At 39.1% G+C, this 16523-nt stretch overlaps 1 protein-coding gene across 1 annotated transcript in view; it reads left to right on the forward strand.

Annotated features, from left to right (window-relative positions):
• The window catches only part of LOC149263081 (uncharacterized), a 118916-nt gene extending 115729 nt beyond the window's left edge, over positions 1 to 3187 (forward strand). Inside the window, 3 exon segments of the mRNA XM_089425738.1 lie at positions 194 to 419; positions 502 to 2802; positions 3024 to 3187. Of these exon segments, the coding sequence (XP_089281864.1) occupies positions 194 to 419; positions 502 to 2802; positions 3024 to 3130 (2634 nt within the window). The 3' untranslated portion in view covers positions 3131 to 3187.
• Positions 3188 to 16523: the final 13336 nt, after the last annotated feature.

Genomic DNA, 16523 nt, shown 5'->3' on the forward strand with positions numbered 1-16523 from the left:
GAAGCTTGGATAAAACAGCAGTTCACAAATGATTTTCAAGCCAGCTTGACTTTAGATATGGAAGTTTCTCCTTTTTTGTTGACCGTATTTATTTTCTGTCAGAAATGCATTACTGTAGAGCTACTACATATTATTGAATTTAAGCATTTACAATTTTTTTTCTCAAGATATATTTTGGCTTCTTTTTGAGCAGGCTTGGGCCAACGTTGGCACAACAAGAACTACAGTGAAAAGGGTTTCAGTTGCACCAAGTTCAATGGCCAATGCAAATAAGCCATGGTCAGAGCCGACAGAAAGTAAATTTTTTCAACTCAGGGCATCATCTGAAATGTTTGGTGAAGAAGAATCTAAGTCAACCATGTTCAAATATCGACCATCTGAAGGAAAGAACCAGTTGATAGAATCCACTAAAGCCAAAGGTAATATTCTGTTCCATTTCACTTAAGAGTTGATATTTATGTTGTCATATGCAAATTTTTGACTTAAAATTTTGCTTTACAGGTCCAAATATTCCACGTGCCTCTACTATGCCTTCTGAATCTTCATCTGAATCATTTTTCAAATGGTCAAATGATGGTTCGCAGTCACCAGAAAAAGTATCAAGTCAAGCTTCAACAAATTCATTGAAAAGCTTAGATGCAGAAAGTAGATCTTATCATCCCCATATAAATATAATTGAAGATAAAACATTCCGAAAGCACAGTTCTGATTCAAACATAAGCTCTTCTGCTGTTTTTGTGCAGCCCAAAGTAAGGGCTCCTAATAGAAATACATCACATGGACTCATGGTTGGAAACCAATCTGAAGGCTTGACAGATTTAAAATCAACTACAATGCAAGTAAGTTCAGGAAGTATGACTCAGACATCTTTTGGCTTTCCAAAGCTAATGACATCTGGAGGCAGTGCACTCAAAGAAAATACCTCCAAAATCGATGAGAGATCAAAACTCTCCACAAAACCAAATGAACCAGCATCTTCTCAAATTAATGCTTTACATGTGGATAGTGCAACAGAAACACCTGAATCAATCAAGACTCGTTTTGTCCCTGTAACATCACCTCCCAAGCTGGGTGGGAACTTTCAACATTCCTCTTTGTTGCGGGGACCAAGTCTCTTTGCATCATCTATGTCCTGTGAAGAACATGGTAGTACATCTGCTGAATCTTCTGCGCAAGACTCGGAAGTTGCAACTATGTCATCTTCTGCAGTCCATTCTGGATCACATTCTGTAAAGCCTTTTGTCTTTAGTATGCCTACAGTCAGTGCTACGGCTGGTCAGAATTTGGCAGTTTCATATGGGTCATCGTTAAGTTCTGGGGAAGTAAAGTCCTCTTTAAATCCACTCCCTGCAGCAAATACAGGTGCTTCCTCAGGCCCAGATGTCAGGACTATGATACCTCAAGTTCCTTCATTTTTTAGCTCGAAACCTCAAAATGCAGTGGTAACTGAAGCCACTCCTCAGCCCAAGATTTCTTCTTCCAGCATGCCCTCTTTTACTACCTCTGGTGGGAAAAGCATAGCAGTATCATCTGGCATCTCTTCAATGCCATCAAAGATCAGTGCTCCAACCATAACACAAAGTAACCTAAAGACTTCTGGATTGGGGGGGAGACCAGATACTAGTATGCAGTCTGAATCTGTACTGGTGAAGGCTTCTCCTCCAGGCTTGTCCTCATCAGGCTTTTTGTCCAGTCCAAATCTGTCTTCGTCTACAGTGACCTCAGTCTCCTCTTTGGCCCATACATCTGTTTCACAAGTTTCTCCATCTGTATCATCTCTATCTACAACATCTTTAGTGTCCTTGACACTGACACCTGTTTCACAAGTTTCACAAGTTTCTCCATTTATGCCATCTTCTTCACAGCAAACTCCTGTATTTGGCAGTCTTAGCACTTCTCCTGCCATACCATCTGCTTCAGCCTTCTCTTTTCCATCAACAACAACCTTGGGATTTGGACAGTTTTCTGCTCCTATTTCTGGATCTTCAGGACCCAATGCCTCAACCAATTTTGGGTTTTCCAGCTCCACAAGCATACCAATTAGTTCTCAACAAAGTCATGCTACTTCCAGTTTTGGGGAAAGTGTAGCATCTATGACCATCATGCAGCAGACTCCCACTCCTATAAATTCATTCTCATTTGGGCAAAATACAGCATCAGGTTCATTGCCAGTAGTAGTCCCCGCTGTTACTAATGAGGAAGATATGGAGGAGGAAGCTACTACTTCAGCAGACGCTACAAATTTTGGTGGTTTTAGTGGATTGGGGCTTGGATCTACCACACCTATTACTGCAAAATCTAATCCATTTGGTGGTGCTCCTTTGATTACTGGCCAATCAAACCCTGTGTTTTCATTGAGTGCCCACTCTGGGGAATTGTTTCGGCCAGCATCATTCAGTTTACCTTCAGCCCAATCATCTACACAATCAACTCCAAATCCATTTAGTGGCAGTTTTGGAACGGGTGGTGGAATCAGCCCTATTCCAGCGACAGCTAGTGCATTTGGCCAACCAGCTCAGCCTGGTGCTGGACAACAGGCTCTGGGAAGTGCTCTAGGAGCTTTTGGCCAATCGAGGCAAATAGGGCTTGGTAGTGGAGTTGGTGCAGGTTTCACTACTGCAAGTCCTGTACCAGGCAGTGGATTTACAGCAGCAGCTTCTAGTGGTGGATTTGCTGGAGTGGCAAGTGGTGTTGGATTTGCCAGGGTTGCAGGTGGAGGTGGGTTTGGTGCTGCAGCCAGTGGCGGTGGATTTGCTGGAGCAGCCAATGCAGCTGGTGGGGGATTTGCAGGTGCAGGAGCAGGTAAGTCAAAGGCTGTTATTCCTTTTCCCATACAAAAGGATTTTCTCTGTTGATTCTTTATTTGCAGATGCTGTCTCCTCCATGGCCAAATATTTCCTTTCACTATGTATTATATACCACATGTGCAGATTAAGTTTCCGAATATTGGAATCTGATATATTACGTGGTTTGCACTTCAGCAGTTTTTTGTGCTTATTTTGTACATTATGATTATTGTGCAGGGAGTGGATTCCAATCATTTGGTGGCAGTGGATTTTCATCTTTCGGCACAGGATCACCCAGTTCATCAAATCCACATCAAAACCTCTTCACTCAGATGAGAAAGTAGATTCAACGTATTTAGCAAATTGCAGAGTATAGCTTCAATCTCATTCAATATATTGCAGAGTATCTTAAGCAAGGTTTCTCAGGAATGGTTTAGTCTGTTCAGTTTGCATTAGAACGAGGCAGTTATATATTACAAGTTTGCTCAAGTCATCATGTTCTTATTAATGACAGAAAGAATAACGTTTTCCTCCCCAAAGAAATATGCTACTGGAGCTTGAAGTTTTTCTTCAGTAGCTCATGAGCACATTTCAGCCCTGAATCTAAATTTCTATCTACTTCGCAATTGAAATATGGAAGTTTCGCCATATCTAAATTGCAATCTCAAAATATCAGATTATGCATTTAAAATAAATGTGTTTTTTTGTGCACTTGTTTATAATCTGTCCTTTGAGAATTAGTCTATGTTCCCTGGATCCACGGGATCTTGATGCTGGATTCACAGATCTCTGTTTTGGATACGGATCCACCCAGATCCATGTGGGATCCGCCACGTAAACGGATCCTTCAAACCTGGGAACGGATCCCATGCTATTGAAACAGATCCTGTGTCAACTAGCTCTTACACGTTGAATCCCAAGCAAATAAGTTTAGAGAGATTTTATTTTTTTTAAATATTCTATTTAGATTTTCAGTTAGATCACTTATTAGTAATCTGTATGCTGTATAGTTGTCTAAGTTATCAAATACCTATAGGTTGTAAAGCACATCATAATGCTACTAGGAACGGTTTGACATATCAAAATGTTAATTTTCAATTTTTGATATTGCTAACAAGAAAGCTTTAAAAGAATACATAGATAATAATATATAGTGTACAAAGCATGGTTGTCATTAATAATTTAATTAGATTAATCCCATCCAACTCTAGGTGAAGAGTCCTGTTAGAACAGTATGATACATAGACTATAGCATGTTCTCAAACAATGTAAAATATTCATTCACCTCTGTAACTAGATGGGGATTTTTAGATTTTAAGCCACTTGTCAAGGAAGATGACAGGTTGATTAAGATGTAGAGTTGAAATATTCAATTGATCAGCATATAGAGCCATTTTTTGACATGTAGTTAGACCTACTGTACATCATCATATCAATAGAGTTTGGTGGCAGCACAAGTTGCTGCAATCTTTGAGCATTTACCTCATGCTGATATCTCCTATATCCCTCGTCTTGTAATAGTGGAAGATTTTGATTGAGCTTTCCCTTGGGCTTACTTAGATGGGGTTTGTGGTGGAAGTATTGTCCTCTATCTTTCTGATCAACACTATTTCTTTTCCCAGATTGGCCTTGGTAGGGGCTCTAACAATTTTGCCAAACTGCTTTCTCTCAAACTCCTCTTATGCTTGGCTGTGGAAAAGGACTGTCACTCTATCCAGATTTTTGGAGATTTGATGAATGTCATTAATTGGTTTAATTCCACTCAGAGATGTCACAACTACACATTGCTACCCATTCTTGATGAGATCTTTCATTTAAAGCTGTCTTTCAACTTTATTTATTGCAGACACATTCACAGGGAGCAGAACAGGATGGCAGACTCTCTTTCAAAAGCTGGGGCTGCACAGGCTCTGGGCTTTTGGTGGATCACTGAGCATATAGATCGTTTGGCGCAGGAGTCTATTCATCCATCATTTACTTGATGGATAGATATATTATGTTTGCTGCGATTCATCACTCTCATATGATACTCTGCTTATACTTTTGACAAATGATGAAACGATTATGCATATATTTTGATATGCTGAACATATACTTGGACATTACAAATGTACACCGTTTATTGATCGACATATACTTGTTTTGGGCCTCTGGGAGACTTTTTTGTTTAGATATGGGCTTAGTTTCTTCTTTAGAAGTTGTAGGCAGCAGTTGGCATGGGTAACTGTTTTGAGTGACCTGGTCACTTTTTGAATTCACCTGGTGCATATACGATATGTAACTTTCTATTATAATAGAAGTTATGATTTTTTCCTTGAAAAAAAAATCACCATATCAATAAAGTGATCATTGACAAGACACTCAATTTTGTATTAACAGTTACCCTTTTTGTTTAAAGCATGGTGCATCATGATTTCAATCTTCAGATTTATGAATTAACTAATGATTTCAGTTCTAATGTTGTCATTCATGAATGGTTTTGATTTTTAACTTTGAATGCTTTTTAAAATAAAATAAAAAATGTTCGTGTATTTTGCATATTTGGTGTTTCCCCACCATATCCGGATCCTAGCTTTTCAAAAATCTGGTGGATTGATATCCATATCCGAATCCGGATCCGTATTTGTCTCAGTTTCCTAGTAACTTAGGAATTAGTATACATGCATTGAACTTTATATCCAATGTTTGAAGTTTTCACTTATTGGGTGATGCCATTTTCAGTTATAACAATAGTCCTAGGAAAGGACTAATAAACTTTGATTGAAGTATTTCACGCTTGCTTCATGGTGATTTGCAAGGATAACTCTCTTTTCCTCTTGTACTTGCCGATTGGTACTGTACCAAATTTTTAAAGATGTGTACCTGGATGCTGCATTTGGTTGCCTTGTATTACAGAGTTTTATTTCACCTTTCTATTAAGATTTTGGAAGGACATGTTGCCCATCAAAATGGGTAACCCCATAGGATGATTTTTTTCTCCTAGATTTGATAGCCAGTCGGTCAACCAAACAACCAGCAACCCCTGCCAGCCACTATAAGACGATGATATGCCATGTGCCCCTGCCACTTGCATCAACGATATGCTTCTCACAATCTGACAGTAACTCTTGGACGAAGGTGGGTTACTATTCAAAAGTTACTTTGATCATTTTGCAATCAGGTGCTTATACTTGTTTGTTTTGGGCATTTAGTATGGATGATGGGGTGATTTGGATGATTGATGGACCTTGACCATAACCTTGTTACTAGGGGGTTAATTTTTTACCCTAGTTTAGTGGGACCTCCTTTAAGGCCCTTTGAGTTATAGAAGGGGGACTACCTGGAAAGCCATGATTCAGGTAGCATGTTCCATTTTCTATATGCTATACTTAACACCTTTCATCCCACATTACAACCCCCATGTCCCATCTCCATTCTTCGGGTACAATTGGTCATTAGTTCTTGGGGATTTGGCACCCATATGTTCACATACCTTGAGTAGGGCCCGAAAATTTTTCCTTGGGAGGTTGATGCATTTAAAAGAGAAGGTAAAAGCAAAGCTAAGCCACAAAACAAACAAAATCAAAATGCAAAGGATGATGGAGACTTAAGAATTAGCACGTGGCCAAAATCCTAGCATGAGCTCTACCTCCCTCATATCACTATAAACTTGTTCTTGAGCACATGATTCTCCATTACATAAAAAATGAACCCTTGCATGTTCCAACCTTGATGAGTGATAAATTGAGTCATCTTAAAGGAGTAATAAAACTACATCATACAAAGCAAGCTCTAAACCTTGAGCTATAAGCAGTGATACAAGGAACAATCAAGAAGTAAAAGGCGCCCAAGAGGGGTGGAAAACTCCAGGCCGAGCTTGTTGAAAATTGGTAGCTTCGGTCGGTATTTTCTTTGGCAAAATAAAGGAGAAATTATGAATTTTCATGTTGAACAAGTCGTCCTCATTTACACAAGTTGATCCCACCACATGAAGGGGTTTGACCCTGTTAGGTTTTGTAGTATCAGAGGTGTTCTAGTCTCGAAACTTTGTGGAGAGGCTAAAACACATTAGTTTTTCAAAAGCCAAATATCGTTTCTGGAAATTCCACCTAGAAATAGCTTAATTAAATTAATTGACCAACATTTAAATTTTTCCTAAGTCTAACTTAGGAAAAATGGTTAATAATAGTAATTAATTGAGAAAGGTGTGAATTATCTAGAGACTCACATGGGTCGACTAGGAAATGATCTAAGCCATTGATTAAGTTTTAATCTTGGCCATTGGACTCCCAACTGGGGATTATAAGAAGAGGTTGATGGGTAGATGGAGAACACACTTAGTGTGCAATTTCCTTGTTAGATCAAGCTACTCAATTGCAGAGATCAAGCAAGGGAGAGAAGTTCGAGCCAGAAGGATGCACAAGTAGAGACACAATGCAGATACTCAATGCCCAAGTGATCGAGTAACAAGTGTCAGAGGGGCAAAGACAATGATCCGAAGGAAGATTTCTAGTTCAGGGGAGGCAACGACAAGTGACATACGTATTCCATGGCAAAGCTAGTCAAAACAACTGCAAGGGTCATGCGAAATTTTCTGATGGGTTGTAATTAGGGTCACGCTGGTTTTCCCAGTACAGTTGCGAGTATCACGCAGGTTTTCCCAGCACAATTGCGTGTACCTTCAGAAGCAAAAGCGACTTGTGTAGGGATTGAACATCCAGTTTGTAGAGGGAGATAGAGGTTGAGGGTTGCTTGTGGAGAGAGAATTTTCTCTAAATATTTTTTGTTAGATTCTTTCTGAGTGGATAGCCAACTGGGCTTCCAAAGATTGTACTAAGAATTTATTGTTGCTTAATAAAATAAACCCTAAGTTGTTGCACCAACTTTCCCACATTGGGTTTTTCTAGGGACTTTTGTTCGAAAATAATTGTCATATTTTTGTGTGTGCTAGTATTTTCTCAATTTGTAGTTTATCTTCCGTAGTATTTAATTTTGTGAAGACGTAGCAATAAACTGAATAATTAATCTATCAATTAGAAGAATTAATTCAAGTTGTTGCAATAACAATTTTAGTGGTGAAATTTTCACATGGTATCAAAGCATATTTGGCAGAGAGGAAGCTCATAGGCGAAGGGAAAAGTTTGCGACCTAGAGGGAGTTGCAGTATGGATTTTTTGGAGGGCTGCACAGGTTAACTCAAAACAACTGCAAAGAACCTCACGAGATTTTTATGTACAAATGCGTAGATCACGCTAGTACAGAAAAAGACGCAAGTGTAGCGTAGGTAGAGCAACAACAACTCATAATTTTGCAGAGTAGATTCTTATTTGGGCATAGAGGGTTTGCAACAATTCGCTACAACAGATTCAGTGTCGAGTGGAACAGAAAGTACACACACAGAAGGAGTTTCTCTAAGAGGGTTTCTCATTTCAGAAATCCAAAATTTCCAGGTGCAATTAGCAGTTGCAGCAGGCATATTTCTCACTCTAGGAGCGACTGCGAGTAGCAGAGCAGGCAACCAATCAGGAGAGGGAGGAGTTTCCGATTTATTTATCTAGTTTTTGAGTTTTGCAGATTTTTGCCGCTTTGCAGAAAGGTCATACGAGTTAGCCAGAATGTAGATCTAGGCAATAGATCAACTTTTAGTTGTTGGGGATAAGTGTTGAAGGAAGTATGAGTTATCCAGTGCAAGTTGCAAAGCGAAGAAGGGTCCTATCTAGGGACTAGGCTTGAAATGGGATAGTTGGGCACGAGATCCAAGAGTAGTATGAAACTCCAGAGTGTCGGATGGGCAAGATCGATGGAAGAGAAACAAATTAGATCCAGCTGCTGAAGATTTCTCGCATGGATCAATATCCTTGCTACGGGATCCCAACAAATTCAGTGGCAGGAGGATCACAGTGTCAACAGGTGTAGTCAGTCATTCAGATGACAATCGCATAGCTAGTTGCAATCAGTGCTCAAGAGATAGTTTCATAACTAGTTGCATTGACGTAGGTAGTGTGAATTTCCTAGTTGCAGTTTCAGCCAGAAGATTCCGTCGCAGAGCTACACAGTCCAATTTCCAATGCAGGAGGATGGTGCGAGTTGCTAGGAGGGAGCAGAGAGATTTCCCATAGGGAGATCAAGACTCAAAAGGAGTCTAGTTTTAAAGGGAGCAACCCTATGGAAGTTAGTACATCAGGATTTGGGGAGATTAGACTCATTATTACAGTAGTTGCAGGAGGAGTGCAGAAGCATCAACATAGCAGTAGCTGCAATAGTATGAGTAGATCAGATTTCGCCATGTATGCAACTATACCTCCAAGAGAGAGGTGGGGCGATTTCGAGCTATAGTCTTAGAGTTGCGTAGAGATGGGCAGGGTCCATTGAGGTGTCTTCCTCATGGATCATTATCTTGCTATAGGGGCCCACAATATTGAGTGGCAGGATGGACTCGTGTTAGTTGTTGCAGTTAGATTCTAGAGTGACAATTACAGACTAGTAGCAGTCAATTGTTGAGGAGCGTAGACATTGTTGACAACATAACAGGATACTTAGTAGCAGAGTCAGCATCAACGCGGATTCCTAATGGGTAGTGCAAAGGCTAGTAGCAGTCGGGACTTAGGAGATAGATGCAGCATGAGACACAATTGATTCAATATTTTGGATGCTTCTTAGTTGCAATAGAAATAAAAACAATTGAGAGGGAGTTGCAGTGCAGATGCATAGTTGGTAGTAGTATAGGAATGTCGACAGCAACACTGATGTAGCATCAGGATTGCGTAATATATGGTGGATAGTGGCAGGTAGTCACAATGGATAGACATCAGTAGCATACGGAGGGTGATGTAGAGACATGGTGTTGGAGCAATTCAACACTAGAACACCTTCCTCGCAAAGAGGGAGTGTTAGTTTTTGTAGCATCAGAGGTGTTATAGTCTTGAAACATTGTGGAGATGCTAAAACATGAGTTCTCCAAAACCCAGAAATCATTTCTAGGTATTCCACCTAGAAATAACTCAATTAAATTAATTGACCAACGTTTAAATTTTTCGTAAGTCTTAACTTAGGAAAAATGGTTAATTAATAGTAATTAATTGAGAAAGGTGTGAATTATCTAGAGACTCACATGGATTGACTGGGAAATGATTTGAGTCATTGATTAAGTTTTAATCTTAGCTATTGGAGTCCCAACTGGAGATCAGAAGAAGAGGTCGATGGGTAGATGGAGAACACACTCGGTGTGCCAATTCCTTGGTAAATTGAGCTACTCAGTTGCAGAGATCAAGCAAGGTAGAGAAGTTTGAGCCAGAAGGATGCACTATTAGACACAATGCAAATACTCAATGATCAGGTGATCAAGTAACAAGTGTTAGAGGGGCAGAGACAATGGTCTGGAGGAAACTTTCTAGTTCCGAAGAGGCATCAACAAGTGACAAAAGTATTCCACGATGAAGTTAGCCCGGAATAGCCACAAGGGTTGCGTGGAATTTTCTGATGGGTCACAGTGAAGGTCGAGTGGGTTTTCCCAACTCAGTGGCTAGTATCACACGAGTTTTCCTAGCACAGTCGTGCAAATCATCAAAACAAGAAACAACCTACGTAGGGGTTGGATGACTAGTTCTCAGAGGGAGACAAAGGCCAAGGGTTGCTTGTGGAGAGAATTTTCTCTCTAAATATTTTTTATCACATTCTTGATTGGATAGTCAGTTGAGCTTCGAAAGATTGTACTCAAAATTCACTACTGCATAATAAAATAAACCCTCAGCTGTTGCATCGGTTCTCCCACGTTGGGTTTTTCTGGGGACTTTTGTCCAAAAATAACTGTCATACTTTTGTGTGTGTGCCAATATTTTCTCAGTTTTCAGTGTATTTTCCACAATATTTAATTTTATGAAGATTGTAGTGTGATTAATTCATTGTTGTTGTAGCAATAAACTAAATAATTAATTTATTAGATAAAATAACTAATTCTAATTGTTGCAATAAGAATTTTAGTGGTGAAATTTTCATGGACCTTATGGTCAAAACCCACCTCCTAGCACACATATATATTGGACATTCATTGACCTCATTTGGCATCATCATAACTCATCCATTCGATTTGGGCAGTTATGTTCACACGTGCGAAGGAGAAAGAAGACGAAGTTTCCAACGAAGTTTGACCTCTCTTGTTTTTGTTTTTGACCAAGATTGACTTGGGCATTCTTGTTGTTGTTTGATTGAGCTTTTGACTAGATTTGAGGCCAAGTTTATCTGTGATTCGTTGATTGTGTTTGACCAACATTTTGACTTTGTTATGTGTTGTTGACCTAAGGTTTGACCACACGTCAAACTCAGAGCTTTATTCGAAATTGTGAGGAAATTATAGGATTGAATTTTGGTCCTTTGACCTGCTACCTCAGGCCAAAATTCAACCCTCTGTTGTTGAAATTATGATGTTCTATGTTGTAACAATCACTTATTACAAAACTTCTTTATGTTGCAATATTAAATAAGCAATTGTAGATAGAACATCAATCAAATGCACAATAGAAGACAACCAAGAATATAATGCGACACAAAGAATTAGGTCCAATGACCAGGGCATAACCTAGAAAGGGGAAACCCAACCATATTCTTCTTCTATTAGAAATCAATTGTTCAACAGAAATACTAAATACAATGAGAGATCAAGAGAATGAGTAAGTTCACCCAAATCTGAACAAGTTGTAGTATGAAGATCACTGGTAGCTGCAACAAATGCACACACTGAATCAATCTTCCCTTCAACTGAATCAACACAGAAACACTGAAGCACTGAATCAACCTTGGCTCACCAAGTTCTGCGCTTACTCTCTAAGTCTCTCTCTCTCTCAATCTTCAACTCTCTCCAACACTTTCTCAAGTTCAAATTCTTCTTTCACAATGCACAAATAGTGAGGGGAGAAAGAATGAGACACACATATATAGGGCAACGAATCCATGCCATAAAGGAGGAGTAACTCGAATGCCAAGAGGAGTGTAACTCATGCCCATTTAGGAAATGTAACCAATGTTTTAAAACTCTGACTCCAACTCCAACTCGGTTAGCTCGATTTCAATGACTCGGTCGTTGTAAAAAATACATTAAATATTTATTTTTTTATAAAAAAACATAATTTTAAAGTTTTTCATTCATGTTTCCAAACACACAGCATTCGAATATAGATAGAAGACAACATATGATCAAAGTAGGCTCATGAGTATATCCATTATATCAAAATGGCACCCAATGCACTGTCCAATACATACATGATGATGATATAGAGATCAAAACAAAAACACATAACCAAGGAAGCTAGAAATGGCGTTATCCTCCAAAATAGATTGTAAGTCATCAAGGAGCTAATACAAGGGTCCAAGAGTGTTCCTCAGTCCAAGAAAGTCCCAAAGTGCATGTGTACATCTTCAAAAGGTGCATCCTCCACCATGATGTCATCTAGGAGAGACCTATGTCACCCTTTTCAAGCATGTGAGTGGCATGGCACCCCTAAGGGTAAGCATTGGCATCAAAGAGGGATGTGCTAGCCATCCTAAGTCATCTCAATGATAATCATCCTCATCTGTGCTTTGGAAGAAGGCACCATCCACCAAAATAGGGTCAAGGCCAGCCAGGGGGCATGATGATGATATAGAGATCAAAACAAAACACATAACCAAGGAGGCTAGAAATGGCGTTATCCTCGAAAAGAGATTTTAAGTCATCAAGGAGCTAATACAAGGGTCCAAGAGTGTCCCTCACTCCAAGAAAGTCCCATAGTGCATGTGTACATCTTCAAAAGGTGCATCCTCCACCATGATGTCATCTAGGAGAGACCCTATGTCACCCTTTTCAAGCATGTGAGTGACATGGCACACCTAAGTGTAAGCATTGGCATCAAAGAGGGATGTGCTAGCCCTCCTGAGTCATCTCAATGATAACCATCCTCATCTGTGCTTTGGAAGAAGGCACCATCCACCAAAATAGGATCAAGGCCAACCAGGGGGCATCTTCAGTCCATTTGGGCATATCGTCAAATAGTCCAACCTCCAAGCTTTTAAGTTTAGTGTTTTAGGATTTGGAGGCTCATCAAGGGGTGTAGCATCACATGGAATCAACTCAAGGATCGATGCTCATCTTTGGAGGGCCAAGCTTGGGGCCACAAAGCTAGGTTTGCTTTAAGAAAGGGTCAAAGAACTTATTGGAAGGTTTTGAAGAAGAATGAAGCTATACCTTAAGGAATCTCTACTACATATGTGATACCACCTAAACAAACCTTTCAAGATCAAGCGAGATAAACTTATTTAGGGACAAAAAACCATTAAAGTATCATTGTGAAAACCTTGGAGTCCCCCAAAAGCAAAACAATTAAAAAAATAGTTGTTTTTTAATTCATGGGCCACTGTCATCCAACTCGGCCGAGTAGGCTCGAACTCGGTCGAGCCAACCAGGTTATTACTGAGTCGGCCGAGTTGTTAGACAACTCGGCTGGCTCGGTAATAACCTTGCTGGCCAAACTGGTTCACTAGCCGAGTCGACCCAGTGAGGCCTTGACTCGGACCAACTCGGCCGAATCGGTTTCGAGCCGGCCGAATCTTAAAACACTGAATATAACTCATGCCATTAAGGAGGTATGCATGCTTTTGTAACTTATGCCTCTAAGAGAGAGTGTAACATATGCATTAAAGAGTGTGTAAAAGGACTCTTTTGTGACATGCTTTAATGAGAGCATAAGAGAGTGTAAGAGGAATATTTTATGACGAGTTTTTATTGAGTGTAAGAGAATGTAAGAATGTTAATGAGAGTATAAGAGGAATATGCCATGCCAATAATGAGTGTAAGAGAACATTATTGAGAGCCAAGATTGAGTGACTTAAATTTCTTTCTAAAAATAATATAATAGTATCGTAAGACTAATAATAATAATATTAATGATAATATTTGATGATTAAGCCGAAATTGAACTATTAGGATTGATTGATCATCAAAAGGGATTTTCCATCTGCAATACTTGATTACAAATTGATGCAAGGTGATTTACTATCTTGAGAATTTCTAATTTTAGAAATTTATCCATGACTTGCCAAATTTTCAGCACTTCCTCTCAGCTAGCGAGGAATTTCTTTTTGCAACAAAAGATCTTTCCTTTCTCTGCTCATCTTTGTTTATCTCTTCTTTGCATCATCTCGAACAATGATGTCTCACTCTAATTAAGAATTATCCGCAAACAATAGGGAAGACTAATCTATCACCCTATATCCAAAAACAATAGGGGAGACTAATCTATCACCCTATATTCACTTGGGGGCATTTCCACTTGCCAACAAATGATAAGGATCTCGCACAACCAAGTCTCATCTCTGCTTGGGGGGATAACCCACTTGACAAGGATCTTACACAATTAAGTCTCATCTCTACTTGGGGTAATAACTCACTTGTCAAGGATCTCGCATAACCAAGTCTCATCTCTGCTTAGGGGGATAACCCACTTGTCAAGGATCTCGCATAACCAAGTCACATCTTTGCTTGGGGGGTTAACCCACTTGTCAAGGATCTCGCACAACCAAGTCACATCTTTGCCTATGGGGATAACCCACTTGACAAAAATCTCACACAACAAAGTCTCATCTATGCTTGGGGGGATCCACTTGTCAACACACGAGAAGGATCTCGCACAACCAAGGCTCATCACCCATGACCACCCTCTCTAGGAAGGGTCACATCTATCAGTCCAAGCTTCTCTCTAAAAAACAGGAACTTCCCTTTCGAAAAAGGCTTGGTAAGTATGCCAACTATTTGATCATCAGTCACAATGTGATGGGGGCTTCATTGCTACTCTCTGCACCATATCTCAGATATAATGATATTTGATCTCAATGTGCATGGACTTGTCATGGAACATAACGTTTTCTGCAAGTTGAATCCCACTCTTATTGTCACAGTATATTACTGTCGTATCTAGCGCATGCTCAAACAACTCTTCAAAGAGCTTCTTCAACCATACTGCCTCACAGCTAGCCATGCTAGCAACAATGTACTCGGCTTCAGCGATGCTAAGGGCTACAAACTTATCTTTTATGCTCATCCAAGATATCATGAAAGATCCCAAGCTAAAGCAACATCCAGGTGTGTTTTTCCTATCAACAAAGTTACCAACGTAATCAACATCAGAGTACCCATGTAGTATTACATCTCTGGTAGTATATTTCAATCCAAGATTGATGGACCCATGTAGTTATCTCAACACATGCTTTATAGCAATCCAGTGTGCATGAGATGTTTTAATGATATATTGGCTTAGAGATTTGACCGAAAAACATATGTTCAGACTAGTGTTCACTAAGAACATCAATGCCCCAATCAATTGTCGATTCTCAGAAGGATTTTCCAAATCAAGACCTGCGGCTTCACCACACAACTTCTTGAAGTTCATTTCCATTGGAGTATTCATGGATTTACATTCTATCGTACCAAATCTTTCTAGTAGCTTGACAACATATTTTCTTTGAGAAAGAAAAATCTTACCAGGTTTCTGCCATACTTCAAGATCCAAAAATTAGTGCATCAAATGAAGACATTTCATTTCAAATTCAAAAGCTAACTCTCTCTTACATTGGAGGATAAGAGGTTCACCACCGGTCATAAATAAGTTATCAACATATAATACTAAAATCAAAGGCATACTTTGAGTTGTGTTGAAGTAAAGATTTGGATCAACATTAATTCTAGTAAAACCAAGCTTCATCCAGAAGTTATCAATGTGGGCATACCATGCTCTTGGAACTTGCTTCAAACCATAGAGGGCTTTCTTCGGTCTACACATGAGTTTTCCGATCATGTACTTCAAAGTCTTGTGGTTTCTCTACAATTACTTCTTCTCTGAGGAAGCTATGTAGAAAAACAATCTTCACATCCATTTGGTGAAGGGACCATCCTTGGCTAGCAACTAGAGCCACAATAGATCTGATGGTTGCATAACGAGCAACAGGTGCACAGAGTTCATCAGTCTACATTAGGGGAATTTTGAGGTCTAAAATGGGCCTCCTAAGAAAAATGTACAACCAAAATAAAATTTATAACAACCAATAGAATTCAAAATGATGATGTTAACCATGGGGGATGATTCACCATTTTTTGAGTAAAAAAGTAAAAAGATTAAAAAATAATAAAATAATAAAACTGCTTTTTCAACTCGTATTTTCAACTTATCTCCCTATAGGTTTACACAAATTTTGAGCGGCAACACTAGTTGGATGCAAAATTTGATTCATCATCCAAGGAGTACCCATGTTGCATACTTACGATGGACCCTACTACACGAAAAATGAGAAATACATGGAAAAACATGATTGCAATCACGTTTTTGATGTATTTTTCATTTTTCGTGTAGTAGGGTCCATCGAAAGTATGCCACATGGGTACTCCTTGGATGATGAATCAAATTTTGCATCCAACTAGTGTTTCCGTTCAAAATTTGAGTAAACCCATAGGGAGATAAGTTGAAAATATGAGTTGAAAAAATAATTTTTCATTTTTCCATCTAAAATTTGATGATGTAACCTAATACTTTTTTATTATTTCCACTATTATTTTATAATTTCCTAAGGAGGCCATTTTAGACCTCAAAATTACTCTAATGATTCCCTCTTTCTGAGAGAACCCTCTAGCCACAAATCTAGCTTTATATTTTTCAATATTGTCATCAACACAATGTTAAATTTTATACATCCATTTAGAAAACACAATAGAGATACCTTGGGGTCTTGGAACCACTC

Source organism: Pinus tabuliformis, chromosome 6 (assembly GCF_031772625.1).
Source record: "Pinus tabuliformis cultivar Carrire ecotype Pingquan chromosome 6, CPIR1, whole genome shotgun sequence".
Taxonomy (NCBI): Eukaryota; Viridiplantae; Streptophyta; class Pinopsida; order Pinales; family Pinaceae; genus Pinus; species Pinus tabuliformis.